The sequence below is a fragment of the Sebastes umbrosus genome, chromosome 13 (assembly GCF_015220745.1).
Source record: "Sebastes umbrosus isolate fSebUmb1 chromosome 13, fSebUmb1.pri, whole genome shotgun sequence".
Taxonomy (NCBI): Eukaryota; Metazoa; Chordata; class Actinopteri; order Perciformes; family Sebastidae; genus Sebastes; species Sebastes umbrosus.
In genome coordinates, this window is record NC_051281.1 from 11,202,495 (window position 1) to 11,221,572 (window position 19,078).

The following is a 19,078-nucleotide window of genomic DNA, read 5'->3' on the forward strand; positions in this document are numbered from 1 at the left end:
AAAAGTCTTATTATATAATGATAATAGTCATAAGTTTATGAGAAAAAAAGTTGTAATATGAGAATAAAGTCATAAATTTAAGAGAAAAAAGTCATAATATTACGAAAAATAAAGACATGATTTTACGATAAAAAAGTAATGTGAAAATAAAGTCATAGGTTTACGAGAAAAAAAGTTGTAATATGAGAATAAAGTCAGAAGTTTAAGAGAAAAAAGTCGTAATATTATGAGAATAAAGTCATAAATTTACGAGAAAAAAAGTCGTAATATGAGAATAGTCATATTATAAAGTAGTAATTATTTTTTTCTCGTTAAGTTATGACTTTATTCTCTTAATATTACGGCTTTTTTTCTTGTAGAGTTATGACTTTATTTTCGTAATATTATGACTTTTTTCTTGTAATATTACAACTTTATTCTGTAAATCTCAGATGTTTTTTCCCTCAATGTGGCCCTAGATGTGCTCTAGATAATTAATATAAGTATGCCTACTGTAAATCTGTGCAGTATATCGCTCCTCCCTCCGCTAGAGGGCGCTACCTGCGGGTAAAGAAAAGCCTTCAACATCACATGATCATTTATCCGCTAAATTCAGATTCTGTTTTGTCTCCACGTTTTGTTTCAACCAACAAAGGTTACGTCAAGTTACGTAATTACGTAGAGTGATACCGGAAATTAGATTGGAATTTCAAAATAATACATATCATATAGCAAAAATAACCATTCATATTCATGAAACTGGTTTTACTTTGAAAATATTGACCGGAAGTGTACTGCTTTGTTGTGATTCTTGACTCAGACCTGCAGTGTATCGATAGTTCAGCTGCTGTAACTTCAGCTATGAACCTGCTGTTTAATGACACCGACGTGGAGAATACAGCTGAGAGGCTGAAGAGGAAATATCTGGAGAGGAGGACAAAGGTTTGAGTTCAACTTTAAGTCTCTTCAGCTCGTTTTGGTAGCTTCATGGTTACAGAGCTGTTGCTCTGCTCGCTTGTTGTCATGTCAACACACCTGTACAGGTTAAAGGTCCCATATCAGCTCATTTTCAGCTTCATACTTGTATTTTGTGTTTCTACTAGAACATGTTTACCTGCTGTAATGTTAAAAAACAAACATTATTTTCCTCATACTGTCTGCCTGAATATACCTGTATTTACCCTCTGTCTGAAACGCTCCGTTTTAGCGCGTTTTAGCGCATTTCAACGAAATTGCAATGTAATTTTTTATTTTTCTATTTATTTAACCTTTATTTAACCAGGTAGTACTCATTGAGATTAAGAATCTCTTTTGCAAGAGAGACCTGGCCAAGACAGCAGCATTTAAACATACATTAAAGTTTCAGACACCACAACATAAAACAAATGCAAAATAAATACATAGCATAATAATCATGCAAAACACATTAAAATCAAGTGTTTGAAGCCAACGTTAAAGTGAAAATATTCAGAAACACAGACAGCTCCTGATTGACTCTGCTTCTAGGTCTTTCATTAATGTTTTAAATTCAGTAATCAGATTTCCCAGTTTCAACTTCCCTTGCAGTGTATTCCAGGAAAAGGGAGCAGGAATAGCTGAAGGCCATCTTACCTAGTTTAGATAAGATAAAATGAACCTTTATTAATCCCCGGAGGGAAATTCAGGTGTCAAAGCAGCAGCATCAGCAAACAGAGTGAAACACGGGAGAGGTAAAGGTATACAAAAATTATAAAAACAATAATAGAGATATAAAAGATACAGAGTGAATGGGTGAACATAGTGTATGCAGTCCGTCAATAAATAAATGTAGTATGTGCAATAAATAAATGTAATATGTACATGTGTGCAGTCTATAAAGTGGTATATAGGATGTATAGTGTAAGTAAGTGTAAAGTGCACCAGTGGTTAGAGTCCAAGATGGTTGCGGATAGTGCATATTTAAAGGCAGATACTGGGACACATTTAGAATGTTTGTTTAAAACCGTGTAATAATCTATATATATTTTATATTTGTGACATCACAAATGGACAGAAATTCTGACGGCTTGTTTCAAAATGCACAATTACTGAATACGGGCTGTGTGTATTTCTCCGTGTATTGAGCGTTTTGATAGTTTAACAGTATTTATATAGCACTTAAACCTGCTTGATAATATAAAAGACATGAAAATCTCACTTTTTACCATATGGGACCTTTAAATCTGTGGTCTACCAGCTATGACAGAAAAGTCAACATTACTTGACACATAATTGATCACAGTTGTGACATCCTCACGCAGAACACAATTAGAAAAATCGTTGCTACTTTGCACTAAAACATGTCGATTTTCCTGATTTTTAGTTGCCACCTCCCGAAGACATTATCTCAGGAACCAGTGATGGTAAGTCCACTTCACTTCAGATGCTCAGATAACCACGGGTTGTAGCTGGCGGGCCGTCTGACTTTTAAAAGGTTAATTAAAAATTGATACAGCGTTTTGGAGAATTGATACAGTATCGCAAAACATAATATTTTGATACTCATGTGTATCGATATTTTCTACACCCTTACCTAAAATGCCTTACATTGCTTTGTGTTCAATATTTTAGGGTCTTTACGAAGGCTCATGTTGGCCAACAGATCCAAACGGCCAAGCAAAGAGTTGAGATGCTACAGCAGAGCTTTACATGAGCTGTTCAAAGCCGTTACCAACCATCCTGACCAGTAAGTCTAATGAGATTTCAAATACCATTTTCACATTTGTGTATGAGTATTATGCCTCGATGAAAACGTGTTGCTGTCTTTCTTAAGGTTTGACAGTGATCGTGGTCTGCACGGCAGTAATGAGGACCTGAGTGGGGACTCTATAGCTGGCCCATTTCAGGACTCCCAGGTGCTGCTTTCAGAAACAGGTGCGTGTGTCAGAGTGATGATTCCAGTCACCAGTGTTTGTGCTTTCTGAGTAGAAGAACTGACCACGTTTATAGCAAATCCAAAGTAGCAGATGCTGAAATAATTTCAGGGTTAATACTTCCTGAAGAAAATCCTTTGAAGTATAGTCACATTTATATGATTGCAGTATTAAAATGAATGACTTGACAAGATAATGAATCATAAAATAACCTTCAGTGATTTAGTCCTTGCATTTCATATTTCAATTGATTTACTTACTTTCCTGTTATTGCTGACATTTCTGACTTCTCCTTACAGCCTCTGTTATAGACAGATAATGAGCTAGCCTTGGTCTTACCTCTATTATACCTCTATTTGTCCAGATGTGACCTTGCCTTCCTGTTTGGATGATAGCCCTGGGTCTCACGAAACTGAGACCGACGGGGAGTTGCAGAGAGCTTGCCAACGCCCTGACTCGTGCCGTTCCTCTTCCTTAGTGCTAGTAAAGGTGTACCAGGAGATGATGACCATCTATGAACAACTAAAGGTGAGAGAGCAGAATCATTGTAATGACGGTTTATCAGTAAATCCAGATGTGAGAAATACAAAACAGAGAGAGTGACTAGGTGTATGTTTCCTTGTGTGTTATTAGAGGGTACTTACAGATGTGTGTGTGTGTGTGTGTACAGCACGATACACCTACTTAAATGCAGAGAATATTATGATACAAGGGTGCCTGTGTATTTGCATTTTCCCATACTTGAGATTGTGAAGAGGAGTTTTGAGTTTTAGATTCAAAGGTTAGTTTGGATTGGAGAAGGAATGTTATAAAGTATATAAAGTATAGTAATATCAATATATTTGTGTATACAGGCAGAGCGACAGAGCCAGCAGCAGTGGGAGAAGGAGCTGCAGGAGCGAGAGAGGAGGCTGAAGCAACGGGAGGAGGCTGTTGGGAAGCTGGCCGGGCTGGAGGAGATGCTACACATTCGCATACCAGCTGTAAAGGAGGTCAGACACGCATAAGGCCATTCCCATTTCCCAGTTTGTACATCCTCAATTCCTTTCATCGCCTCCTCTTCTCCCGCCTTAGTCCCTCCCACAGGAGATGCAAGCGGAGGAGGCAAGGAAGAGACTCGAGGAGAGAAGAGTCGAGGCAACAGGCATTAAAACTAATGAGACATCCTTGCCTTTGACTCACTATTATAGAATTTGAATAACAAACTGAAGTCAGTGTAATGTACCTCTTAAGTGTTCCAGCATTGTTGGTGTGGCTGCACAGTTCATTATGTGTGAACGTGTATGTTTGTGTCGTCAGAAACACCAGCAAGAGGTGAGCCAGCTGCAGGATCTTCTTCGAGAGAGGACCAAGGAGAACAGGAGGCTCAAGTCCAGCTTTGACACCATCAAGGAGCTGAATGATAACATGAAGATACAGGTTAGAAATGGCCACATACAAACCATGATTGTCTGTTCATTTAAGACACCGCAACATTTCAGCCCTTGAGTCAAATCATTTTAGATTGTTTTAGGACTTTATCAAACCTTTAAGATACCCACAAAATGCAAACATTTCAAGGAAACAAATTTACAGACTTTTCACAAGTTTTTTCATCTGATTAAAACCTTTCTGATCTGTAGGGCTGAACATGAAGTGCTTTATATTTTTTTTTGAGAGTAATATCCACAGTGGAGTCTACAGCAACCAGTCCTGATATCAACTTAATGTGCCAAGAACTAGACAATGTTTTAATGGAATTTTGTTTCTTCAAAAATAAGATGACCAAAGTGATTAAATCTTCACTTCATTATGGGTAGAGGAGTAGGAGGCTCGTACCGAACAGTTAGTACCTTTGACCACAGGAGGGCGCTATGACATAACACTGAACAGTGATGTAAAATCACTGAGTCTGCATTGTTTTCTTGGTATCACTGTCTGTTTGGAAGTGTTTTTGTTGCTTTTTAATAAAGCCCTCCTTGCTTAAAAAATGCTTCAAAAAGTGGTCTGATTTATGCACAGAATGAAACAAATAAAGGGATGTTTTTCTAGACTGTGGTTTTGAATAACATATTGACATTCAGTGCTTTTAAATCAACAGTTGAATGAGATCAGCGAAAAGAATAAAACGTTGGACAGCCAATCCAAGAGGGTGCAGGCTCGACTTGAGAACCTACAGGTAAGAACATATTAACTAATGCACAGATTTTTTTATAACTAGAGTCAAGGCAGTTTGCTATGGAAAGCACTTTAATTTCTAACATTCAATCTGATTAAACCCTGTCCACCCTAAAAATCATATAAAAGCATTTATTTCTTGTAGCGTGCAAATTGTTGAAGGTACATATTTTTTTTATGTCTAATATGTGTGGTTTAAGTTTGGTTATCCATTGATTTCTTTTCAGAGGAAATATGAGCTCAGCATAGCATCGAGAGGCTGTCAAAAAGTGAGCGTTAAGAGCACAGAGTGTGTTAAACCATCCAAAAAGGAGAAAACTGCTGCCTCTGCAAAACCCAGCACCAAGGTAGTTCAACAACTGTGTGTGTGTGTGTGGTTGTGTTACAGTGGGATGTGCTGCCAATCAGTAGGATTTACTCTAATTAAGACTTAATTACTTTATTTGTTGGTCAAATACTGTGCCAATCGTTTAGCATGAGACACACATTAAAACTAATTTACACATATCCAAGCTGGAAACAGTACCACACAGTCCTTCTCCACAAACCACACTCATCCTCCCGGCTGACTGATTTTGTTATCATCACTGTTGTTGATAGATTAATATCAGTAGATTAATATTCAGTGGATACAGTTAAGCTCCGAGCTCAGTGGATACAGCTGCACTTCGAGGGTGATGTTTGTTTCAGTCAAGGAGAACATTGACTGAAACAAACTTTCATACCATTACCATACTTTTTCTACAGTTAGATGAACACCTTCAGGCTCTCCAGTGAAATCACAGTCTTGATGTAATGTTCACACTTCTCCATGCAGGAACTTCAAAACAGATATAGTCATAACTTCTTGTTACGTTTCTTTGAATCTTTAAACCCTTAGGTGCTCATTGTGACTCCATGCAGGACATATTATAGAATCCAGATCAATATGTGTGACATATGATGAAGATCTAATTAAAATAACAGCTGACTAAAGTCACCGTTTGGTGAGAAAGTAAGTTTCAGATGACTGCTTTAGCAATGTAATTTAACCCTTTTATATTTTCCCTCAGGGCAGCTCCAGTCCCAACCCAGTAAAGCTCCTGGCCCTTCTACTAGACTGGGTACTCGATGGACAGACGTTCTCAACAGTAGCAGGAAACGAAGGGAAAGGTGTCAGCCAGTGTCTGCCTCCAGAGGTCGTACTCAACGAGAGATGCCTAAAGGTGGCGTGTTCACTGTAGCTTCACTGTGATCTCTGAATTTGATTACAACTGTATTTCCATGCACATTCTGGTGTCCTGACCACAAAAGAGCATTAGATCAAGACACACTGATCATTTTTATAGCAATCAAAGTCATAAATTATCTTTGCTTCCTTAGGTGCTGCCGTTATTAGCAGATCAGCTTCATCACACTCCTCAGTCAGAAACGGACCTCCTCCTCAACCTTCTTCGCCTCATCCACTGGGCTTTGAGACACATGGACAGCAGTACACAGGTAAAAATAATGATTACTGTGGGTAAACTAGGCTGCTGCAGCTAGTAGTTATAGGATGCATCAAAGAACAAACAGTATGACTACAATAAAAACATGTCATAGGTTTTACAGATTTTAACCAAAGAAAATCTGGATTTGAGGAGCCGGGCATATGGTTGGAATTGTGACAATTCAAAGAGCAATATGTGTGATGTATGTGGCTTGACGGACATTTCTTTTGTATTGACTGTGTGCCTAAAAGTCAATTGTACGCCAGATGGTGTCACGTGACCTGCAGTTCTGTCTGCGGTCACTACGGCAAAATCGCAGCACCGTCCGTCACTGTTCTATTTCATAAAATACCTTCAGCGAGTAGCTACTATGAACGAGCCACATCACCTACAACAGAGACAGAACGCAATCAAGTCCCGCCCACACCGGAGAGGAAAATGATTCATAGCTCTCACTTGACTTTGTATTGCGTGAAGGTGCCTCCTTGCCAATTCCATCTGCTATCAAACAACAGAAGAATGCCTAAAAGCTGTTGTGTGGGTGGGATGCACTACCAACAGGGTAAAGAACCCAGAGATCAGTTTTTATAAGCTGCCGAACCAAAAAACTGAGCCTTTAAGAAGACAAAAGTGAGGCATCAGCAGGAAGAATGGGGAAACTGTGGGATCCCGACACTCAGTATGCCAACGTCTGCAGCAAGCATTTTGTCCAAATGTAAGTTTAAGGCTAACTATACTATTTCTGTAAGTTAGGCTAAAGCATTTTGACAGTATGCAACTTGTCAGCCAGAGGGAGCGTCAATCGAAAAGAAAGCCACTTTATTCCTGGAAAAAAAACTGTTATCTGGATATCCACTTTCTTATGTAATAGATTATCTGGGCTGTCAAAAAGCAGCACCACAGGGGAGTGACATTACATTTTATAACAACAAAAGCCTGTTAATTCTGAGGCCTGCACCTTCCTTAGTTATTGGTTATTTGGCCTTGCAAAAGCTGAATGTTCTTCTACAAAAAAGCTGCTGGGTCACTTTCACAACATCACTGCAGCGGAAACCAAACACGACACACAGTTTTCCCTGAAGACATAGCTACACATCAGAGAGGTACACATCCACTTCAAGCCGGGGATATCCACTTTATCGCTACATCTCCCTTCACAGCACGGTGGGCTTTAATGTTTGGAGGTCCTGTCGAGTTCCATCTTGTGTTCGGATGTGAAGCGTGGTTATCTGAAGTCCCCTGCCTGTCTGCCTGACTGTGTGTTGAACAGAGTCTAGACATAAGAACAGGCTGTCCCTGTCTTTGTAGCTTTGATAAGGGCCATGAGCCCCTCGAGAGTCCCCGTGACAAAAACTACATCAGCTGTTTCTAGTAGAAGGAGGAATCGCACGTTTTAGGCTTATCTTATTAGAAGGTCTTAACTCTAACCTTTAGCTCATTGTCCAACCTCCCAATCCCAACTATGAGCTATCTTCCAGCCTTCATCCCCTGCCCCTGTCCCCCCAGTTCTCTACCCTCCAACAGCCTCCAACTTCCAAGCTTCAGTCCTCTTCCCCAGTCCTGCTGCAGGGAGCTTAGCCCCCATATGTTTGTTTGTCAGACCATGACATGTCATATCTGCTCAGTGACATGCTTGATGTTCAACTGGAATCACATGCTCCCTTATTGTTGCAATATGTGCTCACTTTTTAAGACAAAAGCAACCACTATTGGGCCAGAATGCATGAAAGGAGATAACTTAAAATCTTGGGTCCCTGTGGAGCTGATGGAGACTTTTGGGAGAGGGAGTAGTAGACAGAGAGAGAGGGATGTAGTGAGTTTGAAAACTTCACTTCTCTGGAAATGAATCTTGGATAGTAGCTGTAGTTTGCTGCACTGATTTATTAGCTTCATTAGATATTTGAAGTCATCTGAGTAGAAGCCTGCTGGCTCCCTGTCAGGCTGAGCTTGTGTTTTCTACACTGACGTTTGATCACTGTTGGCAATATCATTCCTATTTTATATAACAAAAGTAACCGAGTGCACGCACAGTCATGAATTCTGTGCAATGACCAGTGTGTGTTTGTGTGTGTCTGCACAGCATGTAGCACTATCTGCTACTCTGCGGCGGATAGGAGAGGAAGTATCAAAGCCCCCGGCCCAGTTAACGGTGCACCAGGCTGAAGATCCAGACCTGCCCAAGTCCTGCAGTGGGGCTGCTGGTGGACCCTGCAGGAGCTGGCCTCTTTACCGCAGCCCCTGTCCTCAGACACGCATCCTCTCCACCCTCATCCTCCTCCGCACTGTCACACAAGGTAACAATACTGAACACACATACACATACTGTATCTTAAGCATTATATTTTATATTATATTTTATTTAAATTATGGACACAAAGCAGAATAGCAGGGTTAGAATAATGAATTTCATTGTTGATTAATCTGTCAATTATTTTCTCAATGAATCGATAGTTGTGATCTATTAAATGGGGAAAAATGTCAATCAATGTTTCCCAAAGCCCAAGATGACGTCCTCAAATGTCTTGTTTTGCCCACAACTCAAAGATATTCAGTCATAGAGGAGTAAAGAAACCAGACCATATTCACATTTAAGAAGCTGGAATCAGAGAATTTTGACTTTTTCTTTATTACTGAAATCAATTTATCGATTATCAAAATAGTTTGCAATTAATTGACAACGAATTGATTATTTGCTGCAGCTTTACTAAAATTTTAGTTTTCTCCGACCAACAGTCCAAAACCCAAAGATGCTCATTTTACAAAAATATAAAATTGAGAAAAGCAATAAATCTTCACATTTGAGAAACAGGAACCAGCAAATCATTTTTTGCTTGTTAAATGACAAAGCGTTTATCAATGATCAAAAGTTGCCGATTTATTTTCTGTTGATCAACTAATCAATTAAATGCCTAAATTGATTAAGCACTAGAATCAAAAAGCTGTGAACCTTAGTTGATTCCACGTTGGTATATTAGTTATATTGTTATTTACAATTAATTTATTACACCTCCCTATTATTTACTATCTTTCCAAGGAGAATTTTACTGTCACAATAGCTGCAAAGATGAGATCTGAATCTCCAACATGCCACATGTTCAATCTCACGTGTAGAGAAACAACTGAACTCTGACTTATGTAATTTATCTACGGCTGGCATCACAGACTGAATTTAAATGATTGACAGAAAAACATTTTTTTGCTAAAAGAAGACCGTAGTCAAGTAGAAATGAGAACGGTTACAAATTGATTAATAGTGTTTACGATCAGTTTGTGATGTAGATACTTTTATATATGCAATTATATGTGTATACTGTAAATTCAAAATTCATAAAAGGGAAAAGAGGCATTTTTGGAAAATGAATGTGCTCTCCCATGCTGTCATTAAATCATGTTGGCTTCACAAAGGAAACAGATAATAGAAAGAAGAGTTATTCTGGATAATGAGGAGACATTTGAAATAACGTGAAAAATTGCAGATTACACTTAACACATGTTTAGTAATAATGATTTAATTAATCAAAAATCTGATTCTGAAAAAAAGGAAAGGGAAGGAACTCACTGTAGTTGTGGTTGTTTGCCTAATGCCTTCCATGGTATAGTGATGTCATGGCAGCCTAATTTAAGTTGCTAGTCAGAATCCTAACCTGACCTGCTGTAGAAAATGTGATAAATACGTGCTAAATATTGTAAAAGTGTTATTTATCATTTCCGACTGTGCTAGCACCCCACCTGTGTAGGTGTGAATCCATAGAAACAGCAGGGTGTTAAAACATGTAACTGAGTGTTGTGTTCTCACACATACTTTGCATGCTGTGTAAACCTCTTACTTCACATTTCACTGCTAATGCAAGTACATATTTCATTTTGTGTGCAAAGGAGAGATGACCAAAGCTGAAATGTACTTTATTGCACTGTCCTGTTTGTGTACGCCATCTATTAAACACTGCTGGCCAGGGGAAGGTTTGAATGTTGTTAATCAGATCAGCTTATCAGGGCATACACAGGTTTTCTAGCCACACTAGCACTGTGGCACAAGTGATGACAACGTCAGTCAGTCCATCACTGTAGTCCAGACTGAAATATCTCAACTATTGAATGGATAGCCATGAAATTTTGACCATACATACATGGATCCCACAGGGTTATACCTAATGACTTTAGTGATCCCCTGACATTTCTGTGCCAACAAGAGGTTGATGTTTTTGACTTGTCTTGACAAATTGACATTTTTGGTTCTAAGTGAATTATCTCCAAAAATATTGGATGAATGTCTGTTAAACGGAGGCAGAAATTCATGCTCCTCAAAGGATGAATTGTAATAACCTTGGTGATCCCCTGACTTTCATCATCAGGTTAACATTTTTATTTCTCCAATGCTTTGGTTTGTAACCACATATCTGAAAACTCTCATCTGCCCCAAACAATCTCTGGACCTCTGCTTATGTCTATCTTACAATTTTGTTTTCTTTACAAAGAGCATTAGCCTCACAGAGCCGCCAGCGTGGCTTCAGGCTCTTAGTCTGGTTCTGATACAAATATTTGAGAAGGATAAAGAGCTTGTAGCTGCATCTAAATTTTGCTCCCTGGCCTTCCACAGTATAAATCTTAGTGCATTCAGTGGGTACTGCGTATATCCAGACATGTTTTATGAAACTCTCCTCTGGACTGACCTTCCATCTGCTCGTAATGCTGGAGGCCTCCATCGGTACGTCTCTATAGAGACTCTATTCTGTCAATCTGCTTACCAGGTTCGCTTTCTCCCCTTCTCTGGATTGACGTGAAACCAGATTGAGCATAATGGAGAGGAGTTTCTTCCCCCTCATACATGCTGGGATTTTGGTATATAGGTACTATTCTGAGACAGAGCTAACCAAAGTCAGTCCAGAATAAAAAAAGGAAGCTTTTATCCCATGTCAGGTTGTATAAATCCAGCACTTTTGAACATTTGAAAAGGATTTTCTTAGAACTTCAGACATCTCTCAGAACTATTTGAGGTGATCACAGATCGTGAATTTATCAGATAAAATGGGTTCTGGACTTGAAAAGTGACTGCAGAAGAATGGCAAGTATTAGGCCAAAGTACAAAGATAGACTGTGAGAAAGAAAGGAAACCCAGCTGGGGATAAGATGAGGAAAGGTAGATAGAAGACACGTATCCCGTTGCTAAAAAGACTTTATTGTACAAAAATGAGATTAGAGCTGCAACGATTAGCTGATTAATCGATTAGTTGATCGAAAGAAAAATAATCAACAACTGTTTTGATAATCAATTAATAATTTCATGTTTTTAAGTTTGGTGGTTCCAGGTACTTAACAGTGAGAATCACATATTTTGGTCTGACATTATAGTAAATTGAATATGTTTCGATATTTTGATCTAGTGGTCCGACAAAACAAGAAATGTAATGATGTCACCATGGGCTCTGGGATACTGTGATGGACATTTTTTCATTCTTGTCTGATGTTTTATAGACCCAGCAGTTAATTGATTAGTTGATAAAATAATCAGCAGATTAATCGATAATCAATAACCAATTGTTTGTAATATAAATTACATAATTTGGCGTGTATTCTTATCCTAGCACTTTATGACTTACCGTAGCTTTTTCATGGACAACCGTTTCGGTCTAAAACTGACAAAATGTAAGACTGAAATGAATTAAAAACTCAATTTAAAACTGAATCAAGTATCTCTGTATGTATGTATACAGTATATGTCTCTTTCTATCCTGTCTGCAGCTGATGTGCTGGCCCAGGCTCTGGACAGTCTCCGTACCGAGCTGATGTCTGAGGAGAGCCGAGGCCTTTTCATCCACTACGGAGGAGTGTGTGTGCTGCTGGCGATGCTTCGGGCTGGCCGTGGAGGTCGGCACACACCTGTAGACATCCTCGTGCAGCTAACTGAACAGTCCCGTAAGTAGACATGTGTCAGATGACTATAAGTGTACAACTCATCCAACATTTAGTTACGAAGTTGGGAACTACACAATATCGACACTACTTTAGCAACTAATTAACATTTTGGAGCAACAGCGGACGGCACAACTGTTGTACGTTATTGTTAAATTAATAAGTATGTATGTGTAGCCTGCCCAGCACCTCACTGGTGACCTCAAGACTTTTTAAAACAAATTTACAAATCTCTTTGCCTGGGAAATCGTCTGTGGTTGACGTGACCTCGAAAGCTGCTGTGATCATTCTTCTAGCCCAGATTTATAGACTGTCTTTACTATCACTATTAACTTTAATTTATACCAGCTCCTCCTGCAGGATCACTCCATATCATCCCCACGTAAAAACCACATGTGAAAGTAAGGGTTTGTCTGAGCTCACATCAATCATAAGCACTGGTCAGGCAAAAGATTTAGAAGTTGTCATAAAACGTTGGACGTCCACCACCTCCTGGCTCTTTTTATAGAAAGACAAAAGACTTGACAGAGGTGGACGAGGGGAGAGCACAGCTGCAGTGTGTTTCTATGGAAGGGGCGAGTTCGGCTGGGTTATGAGCCGCATCATTTAAGACTGCTGTATGCTACAGTAATATGCAGCAGACACATATGCTGGAGGTGACTGGGGCCGGAGCTGCGTGACCGTGTGTACATATAGGTGTGTGTTTCAAGGGGACTGTAAGTCTAGCAAGACTTGCTAATTATTGTGTTTTTACAAGCAGTAATGAGGAGAGACTGGAAAGGGGTGAGTATAGGGGGAGAAAGGTTTGCACCTGAAGGTTGCCAGTAAAACAAAACCAAACAAAAAGGTCAAGTTGTACACAAAACACACACACACACATACAGGACGTCTGTGTCCTTGGCTGCTCGTATAAAGTTCAGTCACACCAGTTGCGCAACACATTTAGCACATTCATGGATCACAAAATGCATTTGGCCACTTCAGCACACAGATATACACAAACACACTCCGTAACAGTGTTTTACTAGCTTTGACTGATGTCTGGTAAACAGTGGGTGCATTTACTGCCAAACTGTTTCATGCAGTATATTAAACTTCCATGGTCACATATGAACCTACTTGGTGAGTGTGTGTGTGTGTATGTGTTCTTTCCTTCTGTAGAGAAGTGTTTGCTGTTGTATGTTTTCATGGTGTTGCAGTTAAAAATACCCTCCCTGACCTGGTTAAACTACTTTAGATAAGGACTTTTTACCCTTGTTTCTTATACTATTTGATTTGTCCCGCAGCACTTATGTTGTCAACCATCAAACCCAAGAGGAATGTGTCTGTATTTCTGTGTGTGTGTCTGTCTCCATCTGTATCCGTGTCGTAACACAAGTGTAGAATGTAGCACATCTTAAAAGGATAAAGACCAACCAGAAGACTGGACAGTGTGGGCCGAGGTGCTGCAAACATTTGTTCCTCTGGTCTTAATAAGATACTATATCAGTGCCACTGAAACAGATTATAAGATATTAGTGCATACTAATAATTATAATCCAATAGATGCAGATATGACTACAGCTTTTGTGTCCTCTTTTTAGAGCCGAAATCATCAGCCCTACACCTCTGACAACCTCTAACATTATTTTGGGACTGAAGGATTATGTTCAGCTACAGATACATAGTTTTGCTGTCAACCATATTGTCCAGCCACTATCAGCAGACATTACACTAAATATTCACCAGTCAAAAAACAATCCCGGAGCTTGGAAGATCCAAAATCAGCAAGAAAATGAATAATTCAAGGACATGTCAGTAACATGAATTACTTATTATTCAGTAGTTGTATAACCTTGAGGTGAGGTGATGCTTTTGCTGGAAAAAGACTGACCAACCTATCCTTTCTTACTTTATCCTTCTCATATTATCAGATTCTACCCGTCTTATCCTTTCTCATCTGAACCTGATCCTATTCTTCCCCGTCCAATCCTCTGCTGTGATTTGATGCCAGCAAGAACCTCTGCACCAGCCAAAAAAAAAGTCCCTCTGTGTCTCATATTGTATTCCCTCACCCTTGTGCGTGGTCGAAGACAGTGGAGAGTTAGTTTTAATAGGAGCAGGAATGTGACTTTAGCAGAAACAAATGTTTGTTTACTAGGACTCGACTAATTTTAGGACTCCATGAGGTCCACATTTGCTTTTATTAAAAAATGTGCAGCTCCCATCTGCGTGGATGGATGTTGTTGTCCTTACTCTGTTTCATCTCCCTGTGTGAGGTTATGGTTTGATGAATGGAAGGTCACATTTAATAGTGACAATATGGAAGCCCTTCCACATACAATCATACAATCCTCTCTGACCAGCATCTGCGTCCCTGTCTAACTCGGTTTGATCGCTAAAGTGTTGTCACGGTTTGTTTGTGCCTCCATGTAGTTTTCATTTCTATGCAAATCTGAAGTTGATAATTTCCATCTCCTTAGAAGTTTTGACAATAAAAATGTGGTGTTTATTACAGAAATTGTTTTTTATAATATCCTTCTTTCTTTGCTTTGCTTGTGTTTGTGTGCCTGTAGGCTACTTGAATCCCTTCCTGGAGGCATGTAGCTGTGAGGAGTTTTTCCGGACGGCCTCCCAGCTTCTTAAAAACCCTCGTCTTGAGCTCCCAACGCTGGAGAAGCTCTCCATCCTTCTACAGAAGCTCTCTAACATCAGGTAGACACACTCATCTCCATACTGATAACATCACACACTGAACAAGGATTAGCTTGTCTCTGATCATGGATAGTAAATTCCTGCATGCTCGGACAAATGCAACCGTACGCACTCTCATCATTTCCTTTATGTGTTGCACAGACTGATCTTTATCTGACAAATACTCAACCCGGGTCCAGAGTCAAACTATTTCTCTTCCTTTTCTCAAGGATAGGCAATGACATTTAAACCATTACAGTGGTTCCAAAACGTTTTGGCTTGTGACTCCTAAAAGTAAAGATTTACATTACCTCTATTAAAAGCAAAGATTAGAGGAATGTATGAAAACATTAATATAATTTTTTTGTAGCATGTAGGGCTGTCACAATATCAGATTTTCACTATATGATTATCGTGGCCAAAAGAATTCACGATAACAATGTTATTACGATATCTATTGAAAATTTAAAAAATAATAATATAATGCTATCAGTCAAATTCATCTTTAACTTTGTTTACTATGTGTTTTGTCTCCTTTTTGGCAAATGAATTACACTCAAAATACGAGTGTAGGGAAGTGGAGGGAGAGTCTGTAACCATTTAAGAGGCACTGGATTATTTACACAATATTATCATGTGTGTCGAGTAACTTGATATCCATATTGCATTTTTTAAATATAACGGTCAATACTGGTATATCGCAACACCCCTAGTACCATGATGTTTTTTTCATTTCCTACCCTGTTGATCATCTCATTGACCACTCATATTTATATTGTGGCCCATTAATAGCGTACCACAGGATTATTGGGTCTATTATAGCCACAAGGTTGTCTAAATCAAGTTATTGTGGTGGTCATGTATTTAGTTGATCTTTGTGTGTGCTGAAACAATATTAAATCCACACCTTCACAGTTTCTCAAAATTTTTAACCATGCATGCGGCTGTAGTGATGGGAATGTTGGTCGGTGGATCGTACGGTCGACCTCTTTGGTCCAGACTTAAATATCTCAAAAACTATGTGAATATGATGCATCAATACGGAATTTTGTACAGACATTCATGATTCGTGGACGATGAATCCTAATCATTTTAGTGATCCCTGACTTTTCTTCCAGTGCCTCCACATATGGAGTTTAGTAGTGTGTATTTTCTGGACTCAATAGGTCAAGCGTGTGTTCACTAACCTACTCAACTGGTCATTAGGACTGTGTACGGGCAAGAATCTGGCGATACGATACATATCATGATACAGGGGTTACGATTCAATAAATTGCGATATATCGCAATACTGTAAGCAAGGTGATATATTTTTTTAAATCTAATTTTAGGAAAACTGGCATAGTTTTAACACACTTAGCGCTACTTTGAGAGTGCACGTACACTGAGTGCCCATTTCTTTGCAAATGAAATAGTGAAATGAAAAGTATTGACTGGGTTCATATTTGCATGTAAACTGCTACATTAAAAATCAATAGTGTTTTTGAGAATCGATACAGTATCACAGAACACAATATCGTGATACTCAATATTTTTATTATATCAATATCAAGTGTTTTTATATATAACTTTTAGACGTCATTCTTGGCCTGGTCAACCAAACAGTGTAAACCCTCCTAAGATAACTAGTAATACAGCTGTAGTACAGGTCTAGTACTGGATTGTGACTGACTGACGGGACTATGTTACATTGAATTTCTTTGGACTGACGGGTTGTTGTGTATTTCTTTGATGAAAATCCAGCCAAAGATATTACAGCTGTTGTATACTTGTCAAATACTGAAGTGTGACTGACTCACAGGAAAATGTTTCAATGAATGTCTTTGGACTGACGGGTTGTTGTGTATTTCTTTGGTTTTGTCCAGGAAGAACCGCCGTCTGTTTGAACTGTCCTCCCTCCACCTCCAAATACAAGAACTCAATCACAACGCCAACCACACACACACCTTCCTCTGCCTCAACTTCAGGTCTATCCTCCACAACCTCAAATAACACACACACTCACTCACATGTTTCTCTGCTTCATGCTTGATTAAAGGCCTCTTTAACAATTCAGACTTCCCGGTTAAGATAAAGATAACTTGCCCTGTGTTTCAGTACTTCAGTACGTAGCTCGGTCTTTCATGTCTGCTCAAACACTAATAAATAACTTCAATCCTCCATCTCGCTCTACCTCAAATAATATGCAGACGCACATTCTTTATTTATTTAGTGATATGTTTTTGAAGTTCTTATGTCTGTCAGAAGTACTTTTTTAGTGTTGTGTACGGTTTGCACTTTGTGACCCGTGTTTTTCTGTTCCACAATGCTAATCTGATGTCTCGTCTTGTATTCTTTCTTCTTTCTGTGATGAAAACGGGTGTCATGCTTGCCAGTGGCCTTAATGGGTGTCTGATGTGCTCAGAGGAAGAGAGGCTGTGACTGTGAAGCTTTTTAATGACAATAAACAAAAGGAACTGAAGGACATTGAGATTGGACTGCGTATGTAATGCTGAAATCCATATGTTTTGTATAAACTTGTCTTATTTGTTTCAGCGCATGGGTGGGTTGATGGGATTAATGGTCTCAGTATGGGACACACCGGTGGTGTTAGTTGATGGAGGATATTGGACGGACTGGAACAATTACAGCTGATGTTTTACTCGGAAGTGATTCGCTGGCCTGAATTTGAAAAGGATGCATCCAATTTTTTTAAGGCCCGTACAGTGTTTGAATTCCTAAATTAACTTCATATTAGTTATTGTGTGAAACGGTGTTCAGGTCAGGGTTAGGAGATGATGAGTTTGATGAAAGATTTGTTGGATATTGTGTCACATATGTATTGTAGAATACAGTATACTTGTACATTGGTTGTCTATGTGAGGCCCCTAAATTTAATTGATGCGTCTATACATGATTTGAACAGATTTACTGATAGTAAGCAATTTAATTTCAAATAAGAAATTGAGACTTTAAATAGAATTCTCTTTCACCTATTTCAGTAGAGATTGATGAAACGAAAAGGCAAAGCTTTCTATGATTTTAGTTTGTAACATTTTACTCAGTTTTCACATAGATATGCATTCATCTTTTATATATTCGGATTTTCATTATTGTGTTTGATTTAGAGCTGCAGCCAACGATTGTCACGATCAGTTCATCCGTCAATTATGTTTTTGATTAATTAATGAATTGCTTGGTTTTATAAAATGTCAGAAATAACCGTAGCATTTAGCAATAAATCAAATCAATCCAATCTAAAAAGGGAATAATGTGACCGTCCATCCGGAGGCTTTAAACCACTTGCTCAAGAAAACATTCAAGAACAAAGATGTTCGAAATGAAATGTTCTGCCAAAGTATATGAGAGCTGCTTTAGATGTTTTTGTTAAAATAATTCCTTGAGTTATTGCAGACACTTGAAAACTGTCAGCATCTGCACCAAGCATTACAGTTAAAGTAGTTAAATTAATGGAAAAGTAGACACATGCAAAACTAAATCTTGTATAGTGAAACTACAATGGAAAATATCAGTTTTGGAATTGGACGAATTTACAGCATCTTGCATCCTTAAAGCAAGTTGAACCACTGAAGTAAAGTCACTGTGTTTATTTTTAAAAAACACATTTTCTCTTTCAGTTTGGAAGCCTCTGGGTCATCCGTCCTATGTTTAGCTGTGATAAAGGTTCAGGACGGAGCTGTAGCTTATATTTTAGCCCATTTAATGATATGGAATGTTATTACCCCAAATACTTTACTTTACTGTGGTTTCTAACCACTTCTGTTATTACGTGGCAGGCACCAGAACGCATGCAAGGACAATGTTAAAACAGATCTGTTTATATACAAAATGAGTGGAAAACTATTTATTTTTAGTGCCCTTTTAAAAATTACTGCGCTGTTGTAAATAAGTTGTATAATGTTAATCTCCACTGGGGGTGAAACCAAATTGCCAGGGCTTAGATGTAGAGACCAGAAGGGGGAAATCCCCCTCCATCCTATGGAGCAAATCACCCTAATT

At 38.7% G+C, this 19,078-nt stretch overlaps 1 protein-coding gene across 1 annotated transcript; it reads left to right on the forward strand.

Annotated features, from left to right (window-relative positions):
- The first annotated feature begins 702 nt into the window (after window positions 1-702).
- On the forward strand, window positions 703-17,543 carry LOC119499713 (coiled-coil domain-containing protein 138-like). The gene is made up of 15 exons (XM_037788867.1): window positions 703-921; window positions 2,321-2,360; window positions 2,569-2,683; window positions 2,771-2,871; window positions 3,235-3,398; window positions 3,725-3,862; window positions 4,170-4,289; window positions 4,951-5,028; window positions 5,255-5,374; window positions 6,080-6,232; window positions 6,390-6,506; window positions 8,577-8,790; window positions 12,236-12,409; window positions 14,962-15,100; window positions 16,945-17,543. The coding sequence occupies exons 1-15, from the start codon at window positions 841-843 to the stop codon at window positions 17,069-17,071; spliced, it is 1,881 nt and encodes a 626-aa protein (XP_037644795.1). The 5' UTR covers window positions 703-840; the 3' UTR covers window positions 17,072-17,543.
- The last annotated feature ends 1,535 nt before the right edge of the window (window positions 17,544-19,078 follow it).